This window comes from Mesocricetus auratus, unplaced genomic scaffold (genome assembly GCF_017639785.1).
Source record: "Mesocricetus auratus isolate SY011 unplaced genomic scaffold, BCM_Maur_2.0 Super-Scaffold_6730, whole genome shotgun sequence".
Classification (NCBI taxonomy): domain Eukaryota; kingdom Metazoa; phylum Chordata; class Mammalia; order Rodentia; family Cricetidae; genus Mesocricetus; species Mesocricetus auratus.
In genome coordinates, this window is record NW_024429184.1 from 116262828 (window position 1) to 116276708 (window position 13881).

The 13881-nt window shown below is 42.3% G+C and overlaps 1 protein-coding gene across 5 annotated transcripts in view; it reads right to left on the reverse strand.

The window, feature by feature from the left end:
• Positions 1 to 331: 331 nt before the first annotated feature.
• The window catches only part of Ndfip1 (Nedd4 family interacting protein 1), a 44015-nt gene continuing 30465 nt past the window's right edge, over positions 332 to 13881 (reverse strand). For 4 of the 5 annotated variants that reach the window (XM_021226658.2, XM_040741887.1, XM_040741886.1 and 1 more), the window contains exons 4-8: positions 13418 to 13505; positions 12649 to 12773; positions 9221 to 9287; positions 5670 to 5775; positions 332 to 1258 (exon numbers count right to left, since the gene is read on the reverse strand). In XM_021226658.2, the coding sequence (XP_021082317.1) occupies positions 5672 to 5775; positions 9221 to 9287; positions 12649 to 12773; positions 13418 to 13505 (384 nt within the window). In that variant the 3' untranslated portion in view covers positions 332 to 1258; positions 5670 to 5671. Of the gene's footprint in view, positions 1274 to 5669; positions 5776 to 9220; positions 9288 to 12648; positions 12774 to 13417; positions 13506 to 13881 lie in introns of all 5 variants that reach the window. The other variant, XM_040741884.1, reaches the window with a different exon arrangement.

The window sequence follows — 13881 nt, forward strand, 5'->3', positions numbered from 1 at the left end:
GTCATAAACCCTTTCCTCGCCAACTTGCTTTTGGTCAAGGTGGCTTTTTTGTTTTTGTAAGACAGGGTCTCTCTCTGTGTGTGACCCTGGCCGTCCTGAAACTCACTCTGTAGACCAGGCCGGCCTTGAACTCAAGAGACCCACCTGCCTGTGCTTCCCGAGCCCTGGAATGAAAGGTGTCCACCACTACACCTGGCTTGGTTGTGGTTTTTCACAGCAATAAAATTATAATTTTTAATTTTTAGAACATATTCTGGATTACTATGTGAGACTAGAAAATGTGGTCACAATCAGCAACTGTAAACTCCAGAATTAAGCACTGACCACAGGAAAAGGTGCTACACAGAGACATTTATTGATGTTCTACTATATTTACAGTTTAATATAGCAACCAGAGTGAGCTAGCACTTGGGCAGCAAGCACATCATTCGACAGTTATAACATTTGTAAAAGCAAGTAGTACAGAGTGTTAGGGATCCTCTCAAAAGTTCCAAGCTCCTGACCCTCTGGGATTCTAGCCAGTTTCCAGAATAACATTTAGTACTTAGTCTGAATCTGTCTTTGCCCTTTCCATTGTATACAATGACAAACACCTTTAGAATTCCTTTGTACACAGAACTACAGAATGAAAAGGTAGTTTTTAAATATAGACTATGAAAAATTAATGCTTATTTACCAATTGAGAACTTATTTTTGTTAATACTACAATGAACTCTGCCACTATGGTTTTGCTTCCAAGTGTTCACACAGTACAATTAAACATATTTCTAGATTAATTTGAACAGGAAATATGGATTATGTGCAGAAATGCAGTCATAACCAAAGTTTTGACTTTTGAGAAAACCCCTTTTCAAACAGCCAGCCTTATGCATAGCTTACACTAATCAGTAATTTCAAATCCGCTTTGAGATGGAGAATGAATAAAGCAAGATTGCCCCCTACTGACTACAGGGACATGGCTCATGCTATTTAAAATGACTACAAACAATATATAAGGCATTATTAATAATACATCACAGACTTGATTGCAAGAGCTTTTTCAGACATTAACTACTAATGATTCGATGATTACAGAATTCTGCATTAACTATTAACATTTTACACCTAGGAACAAATAGAGAGAAATGATCTTTTTCAACAGTACTTTATTTTTAAAGCAGGTGACTGTTCCTCTGCTCTGGTGGTGATTCACTTCCTGCACGTGCTCTCTCTTCTCCAGCGACTTCATCAGTGCAGGAAGGTCTTTGCCAGAGAACATCTGCCAGAGAGGACACTGAATAGTCAGTCAGTCTCTAGTCACCCTGTTGTTTCAGCTAAGAGCAGGATGTAGCCACAGACAAGTTTTGAGACATCCGTGGTGTATTTCAACATAATTTAAAGATGACTATACATGGACATCATAGTAGCCAATAAACAGTCAACTTTCAGTTCTTAACAAGCCCCTCCACTCTCCCTCTAAAGATTTGCTTGTTTATTGTCTGTGTGTATGCCTGAACTCGTGTGTGCAGGGCCCTCAGAGGTCAGAACTGGAGTTAGCAGTGGTTAGAATCGAACCCCAGTCCTCTGAAGAACAGCAGTGCTCTTGACTGCCAAGCCAACTCTCCAGCCCGTGTACGTTCTCTCTTAATAACGAAGTGAGGAGTTTCTCACCCTTCTCTCTCATATCCTAACAAAAGCACAAAATGAAAGAAAATGGTGATTCTTCATCCTACAATTACTCTTGTTAGGACAGACTAAAACAGGACCATTTCCTAATAGACCCACTGTTACCATTCACTTGATGATTCTGTCAGATCTCACATAGGAAAATTCCAGTGAGGGTACCAATGATGATGTAAACTGGGGCAAAGTTAAAAAGTGAATGTAAGCTGGGCGTTGGTTGTGCACACCTTTAATCCCAGCACTTGGGAGGCAGAGGCAGGTGGATCTCTGTGAGTTCGAGGCCAGCCTGGTCTACAAGAGCTAGTTCCAGGACAGCCTCTAAAGCCACAGAGAAACCCTGTCTCGAAAAACCAAAAAAAAAAAAAAAAAAAAAAAAAAAAAGTGAATGTAAACTCACCTGTCCTATCCCACAAATATGCTGTAGAATTTTCAAGAACCAATGTGGTGGGAAGCATGTTTCTCAGAATATATGCATTTCCCAACCAACATTTAAAAAGTGATTTGACAGAAATGTATGTTTTAAGATGCTGTCTGTGTCGATGTGTGCCCCTGCCCTCCTCTCCTGCATGGGAATTGAATTCAGGGCCTTGAATGCTGAGCAGAGATATGTCACTGAGCCACACTGTGCATACACACTGGGTTTAGTTCTCCTCATTGTAACGCCCAAAGGAGGAGCACTACCAATGTACACCAGCCACTTTAACAAATACTGGGTGGCAACTGGATGGGCTCATCTGTAAAGTCTTTAGTGAACTTTTTTCCACCTCTCCAGATTAAGGAAAAACCACACAAAACCTTGTTGTTCCTTTTGTTTCCCTTAGACTGTATAATTTAAGAGGCACCAGCATGCACGGAAGATTCAGTAGTGGGGGAAATTAACATATTCTTTTACACCTGTCAACATTTCCCACAACTCCCAACTCGGTTGTGTCTGACGGACCACTGATATGATTGGTACAAGTGCACCTGTCTTTTACACCAAGAAGACAAAGAGACAGACAGACAGACCACAGCTCACCATCGACACCACAGAGAACTATCAGAACTGGAAAAGTGAACAGAAGAAGAAACTTGTTGCTACCGCCTGGAGGCTGTTCTAACAAACCAAGTCATTTCACCTTCATCAGCTTCAATTAACAGATGAAAACCAAGAGCCACTGACTGCTAAGTCAAAATGGAGTACAGGCAACTTCCCTGGCCACTTAGTTCATGCTGCTTAATAAAGAGCTTTAGCAAGACTCTCCAAGTCAAGCCCTGCCACTGAGCAGGAGGGTTCAGACTCAGGAAGAAAGGAGAGCTGAGGCAGCGTCCTTGCTTCTCAAATGCAGATGCAGTGTGACCAGCTGGCTACCATTCATGCTGCCACACCTTCCCCACCGCTATCCCCTCCTCCTTCAAGCTGCTTGTCCGGTGTTTTGACACAGCGAACAGGAAGTAATGTAACCACTACAGTGTTTGGTGGCATGCCTGTGACCAAAGTTGAGTAGGAGAGGCCAGTCTGAGTTATCTATGCAGACAATGTCTTAAAAATAACAAAAAATTGCTGGCCGGTGGTGGTATGCACCTTTAGTCTCAGTACAGAGGAGGAAGAGGCAGTTTGATCCCAAACTTATCATCCTCCTGCCTCAGTCCTCACATCCTATCAGTGTCCTATTTCCCCCCTAGAGCCTGTGTGAGCTGTGAAAGGCTGTTTGAGTACTGCTCCACCAGTCAGAAACTCTCTAACTCCTGCAGGTTGAAGATGCGCCTTTTAATTTATTTTTTAATTTTTTAAATAACATATTTATTTGTATTGTGCATTGGTGTTTTGCTTGCATGTGTGTCTTGTGTGACAGTGTTGGATCCCCAGACACTGGACTTACAGATAGTTGTGAGCTGCCAAGTGGGTGCTGGGAATTGAACCAGGGTCCTCTGTAGGAGCAGCCAGTGCTCTTAATCACAGCCATCTCTCCAGTCCAGGCCTTTTTATTTACGGTACTTATGGGCCAGGTGGTGGTGGCACACACCTTTTATCTCAGCACTTGGGAGGCAGAGGCAGGTGAATCTTTGAGTCTGAGGCCAGCCTGGTCTACAGACTTCCCAAGACAGCCGGCAACCAAAAGTACTTGTCTTTCAGTACTTTAACTGCAAAGCCATCACTCCAGCCCCAAGGATGAGTCTACTGGAAACATTTGACAGTTATTTTTGTTTGTCCTATATTTTGGATAGCCTAAAGAAGTCTCTATTATTTTCTTTTGTGTTTGTAGGAGAGTCTCTCTGGAACTACGTAGACCAGGTTGGCCTCCAATGCACAGAGATCTGCCTGACTCCCCACACAGCCAGTCAGAGAAGGCTCCATTCTAACACCCTGGGAAAACACCAAGCTGAGCCCAGAATGAAAGGTGTGCTACTTTTGGCTATGGGGCTACCTCTGAAATTCCCTATCTGTGGTCTTCCAGACACAGTTAAGTCTACCGCTAGCTTTTAATGAGATTAGATACAATGAAACAACACCATAATATTCACAAACTGAGGTTTTACTGTATCTCTGATTAAAATGTTTGCCAACTAAAGAAAGCTAGGGTTTTACACGTGGATCTGGACATAGGTTTCAGTTCAATAAACTAAGATCACTCACACAAGTTTACCATTTTCCTCCAAGAATTCTCCGAGAGCTAACTGGCAAGAAAGCGATTAAAATTCTAAGCACTTCCACACCCAGGTCCTTCACCTGGCGCTCTAGACCCTCTGGGCATATCTGAGCAACTTCACACCAACCAGTACCCTGATTGATGCTGGGCAGAGAGCACAAAAGCCGGCAGGAGTCCTGTTCATATCAGTCCCTGACCAGCTCCCACAGCACCGTCCTAAAGACTGCAGACTTTCAATCTACATCACCCAGAAAGATCCCAACATTTTAAATCAAAGCTGCAGCATAACACAACCCCCACCAAATCCTACATGGGAGAATGGAGTGTTTGGCAGCCCCTTGTCCTGGCTACTGCTTGTTCTATATGACAAGAGGAAGAGAGAACAAAATCTGTCAGCAGACTCAAACCTTCCCTGCTTCTCCTTTTCCTCCCTTCCCCTATCAAGGGGGGAGTCAAACCTCGTACACTGGGCTATAGCCCCAAGCCTGCCAAATGTCCTTGTAAACAAAAATTGATGACAATAGACAGCGGGGTGATCTCAGTCCACAGGGAAATTCACAGCTATCTGTCGTCACATTCCTACAGGGCAGTTAAGACTACCCCATCAGGTTACTATAGTTAGTAGTGATGCTTTGGAGGGAGAATGTAGCTGACCCCCAGCACTGTTTATAAAGGTAACCCACAGCCACCCTGAGTTGCAGTCTGTTTGTGTTCTCCACTATGCGTCAGGAGACTGAAGTTATCCCCCACATAAGCCACATTCCACAAGTTGAATTCTACCTATCATTTAAGATTTGTGACAACTGCTACACACAGGTATCACAAGACCCTTCTGAACCTTCGTTCAATTGGACGGCATTTAAGTGGTGCTTTAGGTTTTATTCTATCAAACATACAAGTCCCAAAAGCCCAAGGAGCAAAGAATCAAGTCCACAAAGATACAGCCTGCCTTGTCAGAGGGCTCTCTGCTATATTCTTTCCCAAGCTATGTCACCCTTCAGGTAGCTGCTGGTGGAAGGTGGAAGTTAGCTACTGGGGACACTGTGTGAAATCAAACACAGTTCAACGCTTACATCTGCCCCAGGTATAGGAAAGGTTTCTCTCTTTCCCTTGGATCCATCACGCCATCAATTCCCTACCGGCCCCTGTCACTACTGTGACTCTTTACATTGCCAACACATTTCTCTTATTCTCCCTAACCCTCATCAAGAGCTTTCTGCAGACACCACCCCTCCAATGAAAACAGGGAAAAGGCAAGAACTTTCTATTCCCCCCCACCATTTATGTGTACCCTTATCTCTTTCGAAACTGAAGCTCTGCAATGTATCACATGATCACAATGGTACTATAAAATACATTCCACCCCTCCCCCAATACCTTTAATAAATAAAGAGAACTCTGGTCCTGGGGAGATTTGAGAAAGTTTCTGGCATCTTCCGAACTTTTGCATAATTGATAAATCCTCTGAGAAACAGGAGAAAGCCTAATTAAAAAAAGAAAAGTCAAGAATGAACTTTTCATTTCTACATCAAGTCCCTTCCCCAGAACTACGCCCTTGTAACAGAAGCATGTCATTTTCCTGCTGAAACCTATTTCAGCAAGCATCTCCAAAGAGCTTTCCTATTAAGTCATCCACTTTTCAATTTGGGAAGCACATTCTCAAGTGTAAGCACCTCTTTTGGATAGGATCTGATTGCCCTCAAAAAGGAATTGGAATATAAAGTGGGACCAAACATTTACATGTGGAGTCCTTGCTGGGAAGTCTACAGAATCTGCCTGCTGAGTTCCCAAAAAGAGATTACAAATGGGTTTTGTTTTGTTTTCTGAAATATGGGCTCAATACACAGGCTGGCCTTCAACTCCTAATTTTCCTGCCTCTGTCTCTGAAGTGTTCTGGGATTACAGGCACACACCACAACCTCACTTTTCTCAAGCATAATTCTAATCTTTTCTTTTTCTGCCAACAGTACACAACATTGTCCACTAGATGTCAGCATCCACTTACATAATGTAGTTTTGTACTCTTAGAGATGGTTTCACAGCACCACGCTCACATTCAAGATGGCAATGAAAGCACACTCGTAACCTTCCTTCAGAGACATTCTTCCACAGGACTCTAATACTTTTATTGAGATACAACCTGCATGCTACTAACTTCACTGCATACAATACACTGGGTTTTATTGCATTTACAGACTTGTACAACAACTACTATCTGACTGTCCTGGGCTGACCCCTGCCTCCCAAGTGCTGGGATTAAAGGTGTGCGGCAGTGTACCAAGCTCACAGTCTAGCTTTAGAGCCCGTCTGTCATCACGCTCCTAAACCTAGATCTGAGTAGCTGATGCTTAGTCACCTCTCTCTCCTCCTCTTTCCAAGAATCATTAACCTATCTTGTCTGAGGAATTTTTAAACAAACTCGGTGTTGAGAATTCCTTTTTTCCTCTTTCTTTGGTGGAGCCAAGAGTTTCCTGCATTGGGACTGATTGTCATTCAGTTTGACACCAAAACCACAGAAACACTTAATATGCTCATCAAACAGAAGCTCCATCATTGGAACGGAGAGGCCGCTGGGTGCCCCTTGGGAATGCAGGAGAGTTTTTACTACGTATTTCAACTGCCAAGAAAAGCAAAAATCCAAGATATTTGTGTAAAATATCTTGATTTTTAGATATCAACTAATTAAAAACAACTTTAAAAATAATTAAGGTAAATTGGAAAACAGAGTGATATTTTATTATTGATTATTCTCGCTGTGTTCTATTTTTATATTAATAAGCAAAAAAGGGGGGCTTTGGCCAGTGGGTGGTGGTACACACCTTTAATCCCAATACCCAAGAGGCAGAAGCAAGTGGATCTCTGTGAGATCAAGGACAGCCTAAGCAACAAGAATTCCAGGTCAGCCAGGGATACACACACACAAAAAAAACTCTTTCTCAAAAAACCAAAACAACAACAACAACAGTAATAACAAGTGGGATAAACAAACTACAGTGCAGGTTAGCTATATCTCCTGAGCCACCAGCTTGGGTGTGCTCTATCGATCCCTACAGAAGCTTCCAAAGAGACCCGAAGAGAGGACGCAAACACACTTCAAACTGAGAGTACAAACAAACAAAAGCACCTTTGTTTTTTATTTTCTGTGTAGCCCTGGCTGTCCTTGAACTCAGAGATCCACCTGCCTCTGCCTCCTGAGTGCTGGAACAAAAGGCGTGCACCACCAACACCTGGCCAAAGCACCCCCCCCATTTTTTGCTTATAATACAGAAATAGAACACAGCAAGAATAATTAATAAAAATCCTTTAAGTTATACAGCAAACAACCCATCTGAAATGTTTACTGTCTCTCCTTTGGTTCAGAGCTCCTAGGCTACTGAGCATAACACCCTACCTTGCCTTTCTGTCAGGGTCCATCTGAGAGAATAAACAAGAAAGGATTCCTTCTGAGCTATTCTCCTGCCACTCATTTTCACTAAATTTGTGGAACTCATGGGAGTGGGAAATTCCCCATCTCTTTCTGGAATCATGAGCAAGACTAGACGATGCTTCAGTGGAGGAGGCAGAGAATGAGATCGTGGATGGCTTTCGTTTTCTAAGGAAGACTCATGGTCAGGAATGCATGAATTTGTTGGCTAACAAAGGCAGGTCTCAAGTCAAGTTCCTACTGGGCTTAGGTGCTAGGCTGAGCAGCCAGATTCATGAGCAACAGTACACCAACAGCTTTCACAAGATACAAGGTGTGTAAAGCAGGAACTAAATGTGAACACCATCTCTCCAGCTCCATCATCTTTAAAAGCTACTGGGTAGCTCTGTTATCGCTTTGTAGACATGACAGCAGTAATGTCTCATTACATATATTTCTTTATAGATAACAAAGCTACATCAAAAATATTCATCCCAATACTAATTTCTTTGCTTTAGTAGTTTAGGAAGGTTAATAGCCAGATTGCCTTCATGTGTGCATGCACACACATATATACTTATGTGTTGGGGACGAGGTCATTGAATCTAAATCTACTTCTTACCCCAGGACACTTCCCAAAACTCAGGCGCCTTCCCACAGATGGCTAACCCACGGCTTAGCAATGCCTCACTAACCCCTGCACTCCCTGGTGAGATCTCCTGCTCTCTTGCATATCAAACCTCCCTGCTCCTAACAGCCCCCTGCCTCACATCCCAGCGTCTCGGTCTAACAACCTCTGCCCCATGGCCAATGCCACATTCCCCTATGTAAGCCTGTACAGAATTCTCATTAAACAGCAGCTTGACCAGCCATGTTGTCTTGCTGTCCATCTCCTCTTGTCTCTTGTCTCATTCATTCCAGGTTCCCATGGCTCGAACCCGTTGTGCCCTGGTGGCCAGGGCAGTGTGCGTGTAAATATGTATGTATGTGTGCGTATATAGTTTTAGAACTTCCTTTTTCTAAGTCTTCTTATCAATGATGAACTACAGAATTCTGTAAACCCTGTAATTTCAGAAGTTATGTGTATTAGAGCTATACATTTTCTGTGATCTACTGATAGGCCTAATTAAAGGCGCTCACAAATATACATGAATTAATTCAATTGATTACAGCACACTTACAATCAACTTGGGGTTGAGTTTGCAAACCCTCTGCGGAAATAACTCATAAGTAGAAAAAACTCCACACTGTATTGTACTGTCATTAGTATGCTCCATTTATCAAATATAAATGGGATAGAAAAGCACTTCACAGACCTATTTTAACATGCACGCTACTCTACAGGTGGAAACTACCTAGTCTTTTTGGAAGAAACATCTAAAAATTGCATTTAAATTGATGGTAAATACAATACACAGAGATGAGACTTTACTAAAGCAATTTTAGCTGTCTAATTTAAGACATTTTCTTAAAGAGTTAAGACATATGGCTTTTTACTTCATTTTCTTTTGTTAAAAGCACTTACCTAAAACCAAGAACACCCACCAGAGCCAGTACTGGCCATCAAAGTATCCAGGGAAATAAGTGGAAAACTGGAAGAAAAAAAAAGGCAGAAACTTCATTGCAGCCTAACAGAACAATTTCACTTACCAATACAGGAGCACACAAAACACAGCTGTCACATATATACAATATACATACATACATACATACATACATACATACATACATACATACAAACAAACATGTTTGTGTTGAGGATAGGGGTTGGTATATAGCTCAGGCTGGACTTAGTCATGCTCCTTCGTCAGCCTCCCAAGAACTGGATAATACACTTGTGGCACATACTTTCTTCTTTTGTTAGAAAACCTTTCAGAATCTCTGGCATGGTGGTGCATGCCTGTAATCCTGGCAATGCTCCACAAAGTATTTCCCATCTAAACATATTTCTAGTTTCATTGTATATACTCAGTACTAAAGGAGATTATTTGGTTGGCATCACTGTCACCTTGCCAATGAGGTCCAATTTGTACCTAGCCTTCAATCTGAACTTGGTATCATGTACTTCATGGTAATCCTATACCTTTGCCAGGAACTGGCACAGGGCATTCTTCTGGCAAGTAAGAAAAGAGTACAGATGGCCCCTAACAAAAGTGGTTAACTTTATGTCAGAACAAGAACAATATGCATTTAGTAAAAACCATCTTCTGCATTTGAGTCTTTCCCCAGCCTTGTGATAGACAGGACAAAACTAAGTCTCTCAGGATGCTGGGTGGCGGTAGCCAGCTGCAGCTCTCTGTCAGCCTCAAGATCACAGGATGAAGAGTCGGTGCACTAGCATACTCTGACACCAGGCTGTGCCTTTCATTCGCCAGGGTAAATTAAATGCACGTGCAGGTCACGCTCTTCTGTGAAGTACTGCTGTGTCTTAGTGTGACACTAGAACTCCAGCCTGTTTCAGGACAGCCTCCAAAGCTACAGAGAAACCCTAGCTCAAAAAACCAACCCCCTCCAAAAAAGTTCTTTCTTTTTTAATTCAATAACTTTTCTGTTTGTTTGTTTTTAAATTTAAATTAGAAACAAGCTTGTTTAAAAAAAGTTCTTAAAAAAAAACCCTTGCTGCCATGAAGATGTTAGAAACCTCAATGTGGGATTTTTTTTCTTTCATGATTATGTGAAACTGTCACCTTTTACTAAAAGCATGTGACTTCTCTTTGGCATATACAAACTGCCATCTGCAATCTGGGACCATCACCATTTAAATAAGGATAATCAACCTTGTGCACTGCAATCCCAAGACAGTCTGATAACCAGGATGGCTCACTCCCAAGCAAGGCAAGTTTACTCTGTTCTGTATGGCATGCCATCTATAACTTATGAATTGGAGCCAGGCATGGTGGTGCCTGCCCTTGATCCCAGCACTCAAAAGGTAGAGGCATGTGGATCTCTGTGAGTTCACAGTCAGTCTGGTCAACACAGCAAGTCCCAGTCCAGCTAGGGCTAAATAATAAGACTCTGTCTCAAAACAAAACAATCAAGTGTTTCTGACAAATTCAGACTCAGCTGAGAAGCAGAGACAGGAAGCTCCAGAGTACACTTCACTTCTAATTCCGTGCACAAGTGTGTGCACGCCTGCTTGGCATGCATGTGGGAGTCAGGGAAGGACTTCAGGTCCTAGCTTCCCACCTTGTTTTAAAAAGGGGGTGTGTCCCTAAGCTACACACAGGTGCTAGCTGGCCTGCTCCCTTCCTTTCAAGGACTCTTGTCTCTCTGCCTTCCATCTCCCACAGGAGCACTGCTAATACAAAGCGAGCTCTATTACATGTGGCTTTTACTTGGGCTTTAGGAATCCTTTTGTAGCAAGCACTTTCCCCCTGACCCATCTTCCCAGCTCCTAATATTTGATTTCTTAACAAAACAACAATTAAAACTTAAAAAAAAAAAGAGATGGCTCAGAGGTTAAGAGTACTGGTTGTTCTTCCAGAGGACTAGGGTTCAACTCCCAGCACCTACATGGTAGCTCACAACCACCTATAATAATGAGATCTGATGCCCTCTTCTGGCATGCAGGCAGAACACTGCATTCATAATAAATAAATAAATAAATCTTAAAAATTTTTTAAGAAATGACAACTTCTCTTGGACTTGGTTTTAAAGTCTATAGGTTCTGACTGTTTGTTTTTTTCCTAAAGTTCATGTTTTTAGATGAATATAAATTAACCACCCAGAGGAGAAAACCATGCAATTACCTAATTTTCAAAGGAGTCTGGATTTCTAAAATAGCCAATGAGTTCTTTAGAACTGCTCTGAAAACTGCACTGGCCAGTTAACACCCACTAGTTAATGTGCGGTGTTCGTGTATGGTACAAACATGCACCCCCATGCACGGGCACAGAGAGAACCAGAGTGTGCAGTCTTCAGGTGTCTTCCTCTAAATCTTCACTTCATTTCCTCGAGACAAGGTCTCACTAAATCAGAAGCCTGCCTTTTTACCTGGACAGACCTGCCTATCTCCACTCTCCAATGTTTGAGGTCACAGACACGCGCAGCTATGCCCCCCTTATTATGTGAGTGGAGAATCAAAACCGGGGTCCTCATGCTTAAGAGTAAGTGCTCACACGTGTTTTGTTTCTTTGCTGTTTGTAGACAGGCTCTCCCTGCATGGTCCTGCCAGGCTTGGAACTCTATGTAGCCACGCTGGCCTTGAACTTGTAGAGATCCACCCATCTCTAGAATTAAAGGTGTGTGCCCATGTGTGGAAGCAAACTATACTTTAAACAAGTATTGGACCCAATGGTGAATCTGGTTCTACACCAGGGTTTCTAAAGTAAACTTTGTAACAGACCCTGACATACATGGTAACTCCATCAAGATCATCAGGCATATCATCAAAGAGTATTCATAGAACACTCTCTGGGAATGGCCCAAGCCCTGAGTTCAAAAAGATTGAGCACAAGCACATCCTGGGCTTATTGAAGAACTTCTACAACACTAGGTCAAGCACCTTGTAGACCTTGGTTCCCTTTCTGAAACCATTTTTATACAGTTGTGTGGCTTTTAACAAATTAAAGCTATTTTTTAAGGTACATGTATGTTCTAGAATTTAAATTATTTTATGAGATATGAACTGGGGACCCCCAGGGCAGGACGGCCAATGTCGTGAAACAGTACAGAGATGACGTGCTCTGCATCACACAATCTCCAGGTGTCTATACCCAGTAGCACATCATATGCAGCAAAACAGCCTGTAAGACAGAGCACCTCCTAAATCTGCACACGAGACCAGGAGACAGGGATATGTGCAACTGGTTTTAGCTCACTTATCATGAATCAGAACAGACACACCAGATTATCACTTTAGAGACAACAAAAAATGAAAACGAAAAATTAAATATCCAGTCATTCTAGTTACTGCCTCTCTACACAATCTACATTTTCTGCTTTGCAACTTACCCTGACAATAAGGATCCACTTAATTAGAGAAAGACCAAATCCTGAGATGGCCCCATACCTTCCCGCAGCTGAGGTGGTCAGGCAGAAAGACAAGAAAAATCCAATCCAGTTGAAGAGGAATGCCACTGTAAGAGTGGAGGGAAAGATATGTTAGCCAAGGAACAGGAGTGTTCTCTGCAGCAGCCTCTGCTCACGCGGCTTTCCCAAGGGTGTAAGACAACCTGCCCTTGACAAACCATCTCTGCCTCTCCACAAGCACCTTTTCTTTCATCTCCTCAAAAGCAAGGAAATCGGCACTGCATGCTCTGTGTGCTGCCGTCTTTGCTACCATACAGGTTAGTAAGTAAACTGAACACTCTGGGTAGGAGACTGGAGCCTCCAGGTAAACGTGGCTCACATCACTACTCATCCTTCTGCTGTGTCTTCTGACAGCTCCCAGCCGTCTCTTGTTTTGTCCTGCATTTTGTGATTTTAATGGAGCAAACAGATGCTCACTGGTAAGTGAGGTACATAAAAAGACACACATAAAACATTAACAAGGGGGAAGTCAGACTGACTTCGATCTATCAGAAAAATAGACATTTGCAGAACAGAATCCACCAGACAAAGTTGTTCCATTCACTCGGCCATCTGGGTAAGAGCAGTAGTAATAGTAATGGGCCCTGTGTGTGTGTTAGACATGCAGCACCCATACTTGCTTTAATTATATTCTCTATCAATTCAGAACACTTGGGTTTGTAGGAAGTGACTGCTGTGTGTGTATACTCACTGAAAAATGTCAACATAAAAATCCCATCATTTCCTATCCTTAGCTGGTCAGTATCATCAAAATCATCCCGACCCACAAAATCTTCATCCTAAATAAAGGAAAAAAAATAAGACAAATCATGATCAATTATTTCTAGACAAAGGAATGACATCAGAAAAATATAAGGAGTGAATACTAGTATCTAGGAGTGCATTTATTACTGGGTTCAGTTCAGAACTAAAAAGCATTAAAGGTTCATCATGTTAATATCTCCAGAGGTTTCTAAACTACTTTTTTTATTTTATAGACCAAGTTACTATTCTTATTATTAGTTATTCTTTGTGTTGGGGCTGAACCTAGGACCTCACAAATGCTAAGCAAGAGCTCTACCATTAAGTTACATTTCTAGCCCCATACCAAATTCCTTCAAGAAAACCCCTCAGTTGGGAATGGTAGCACACAACTTTAACTAACCCCAGCACTCA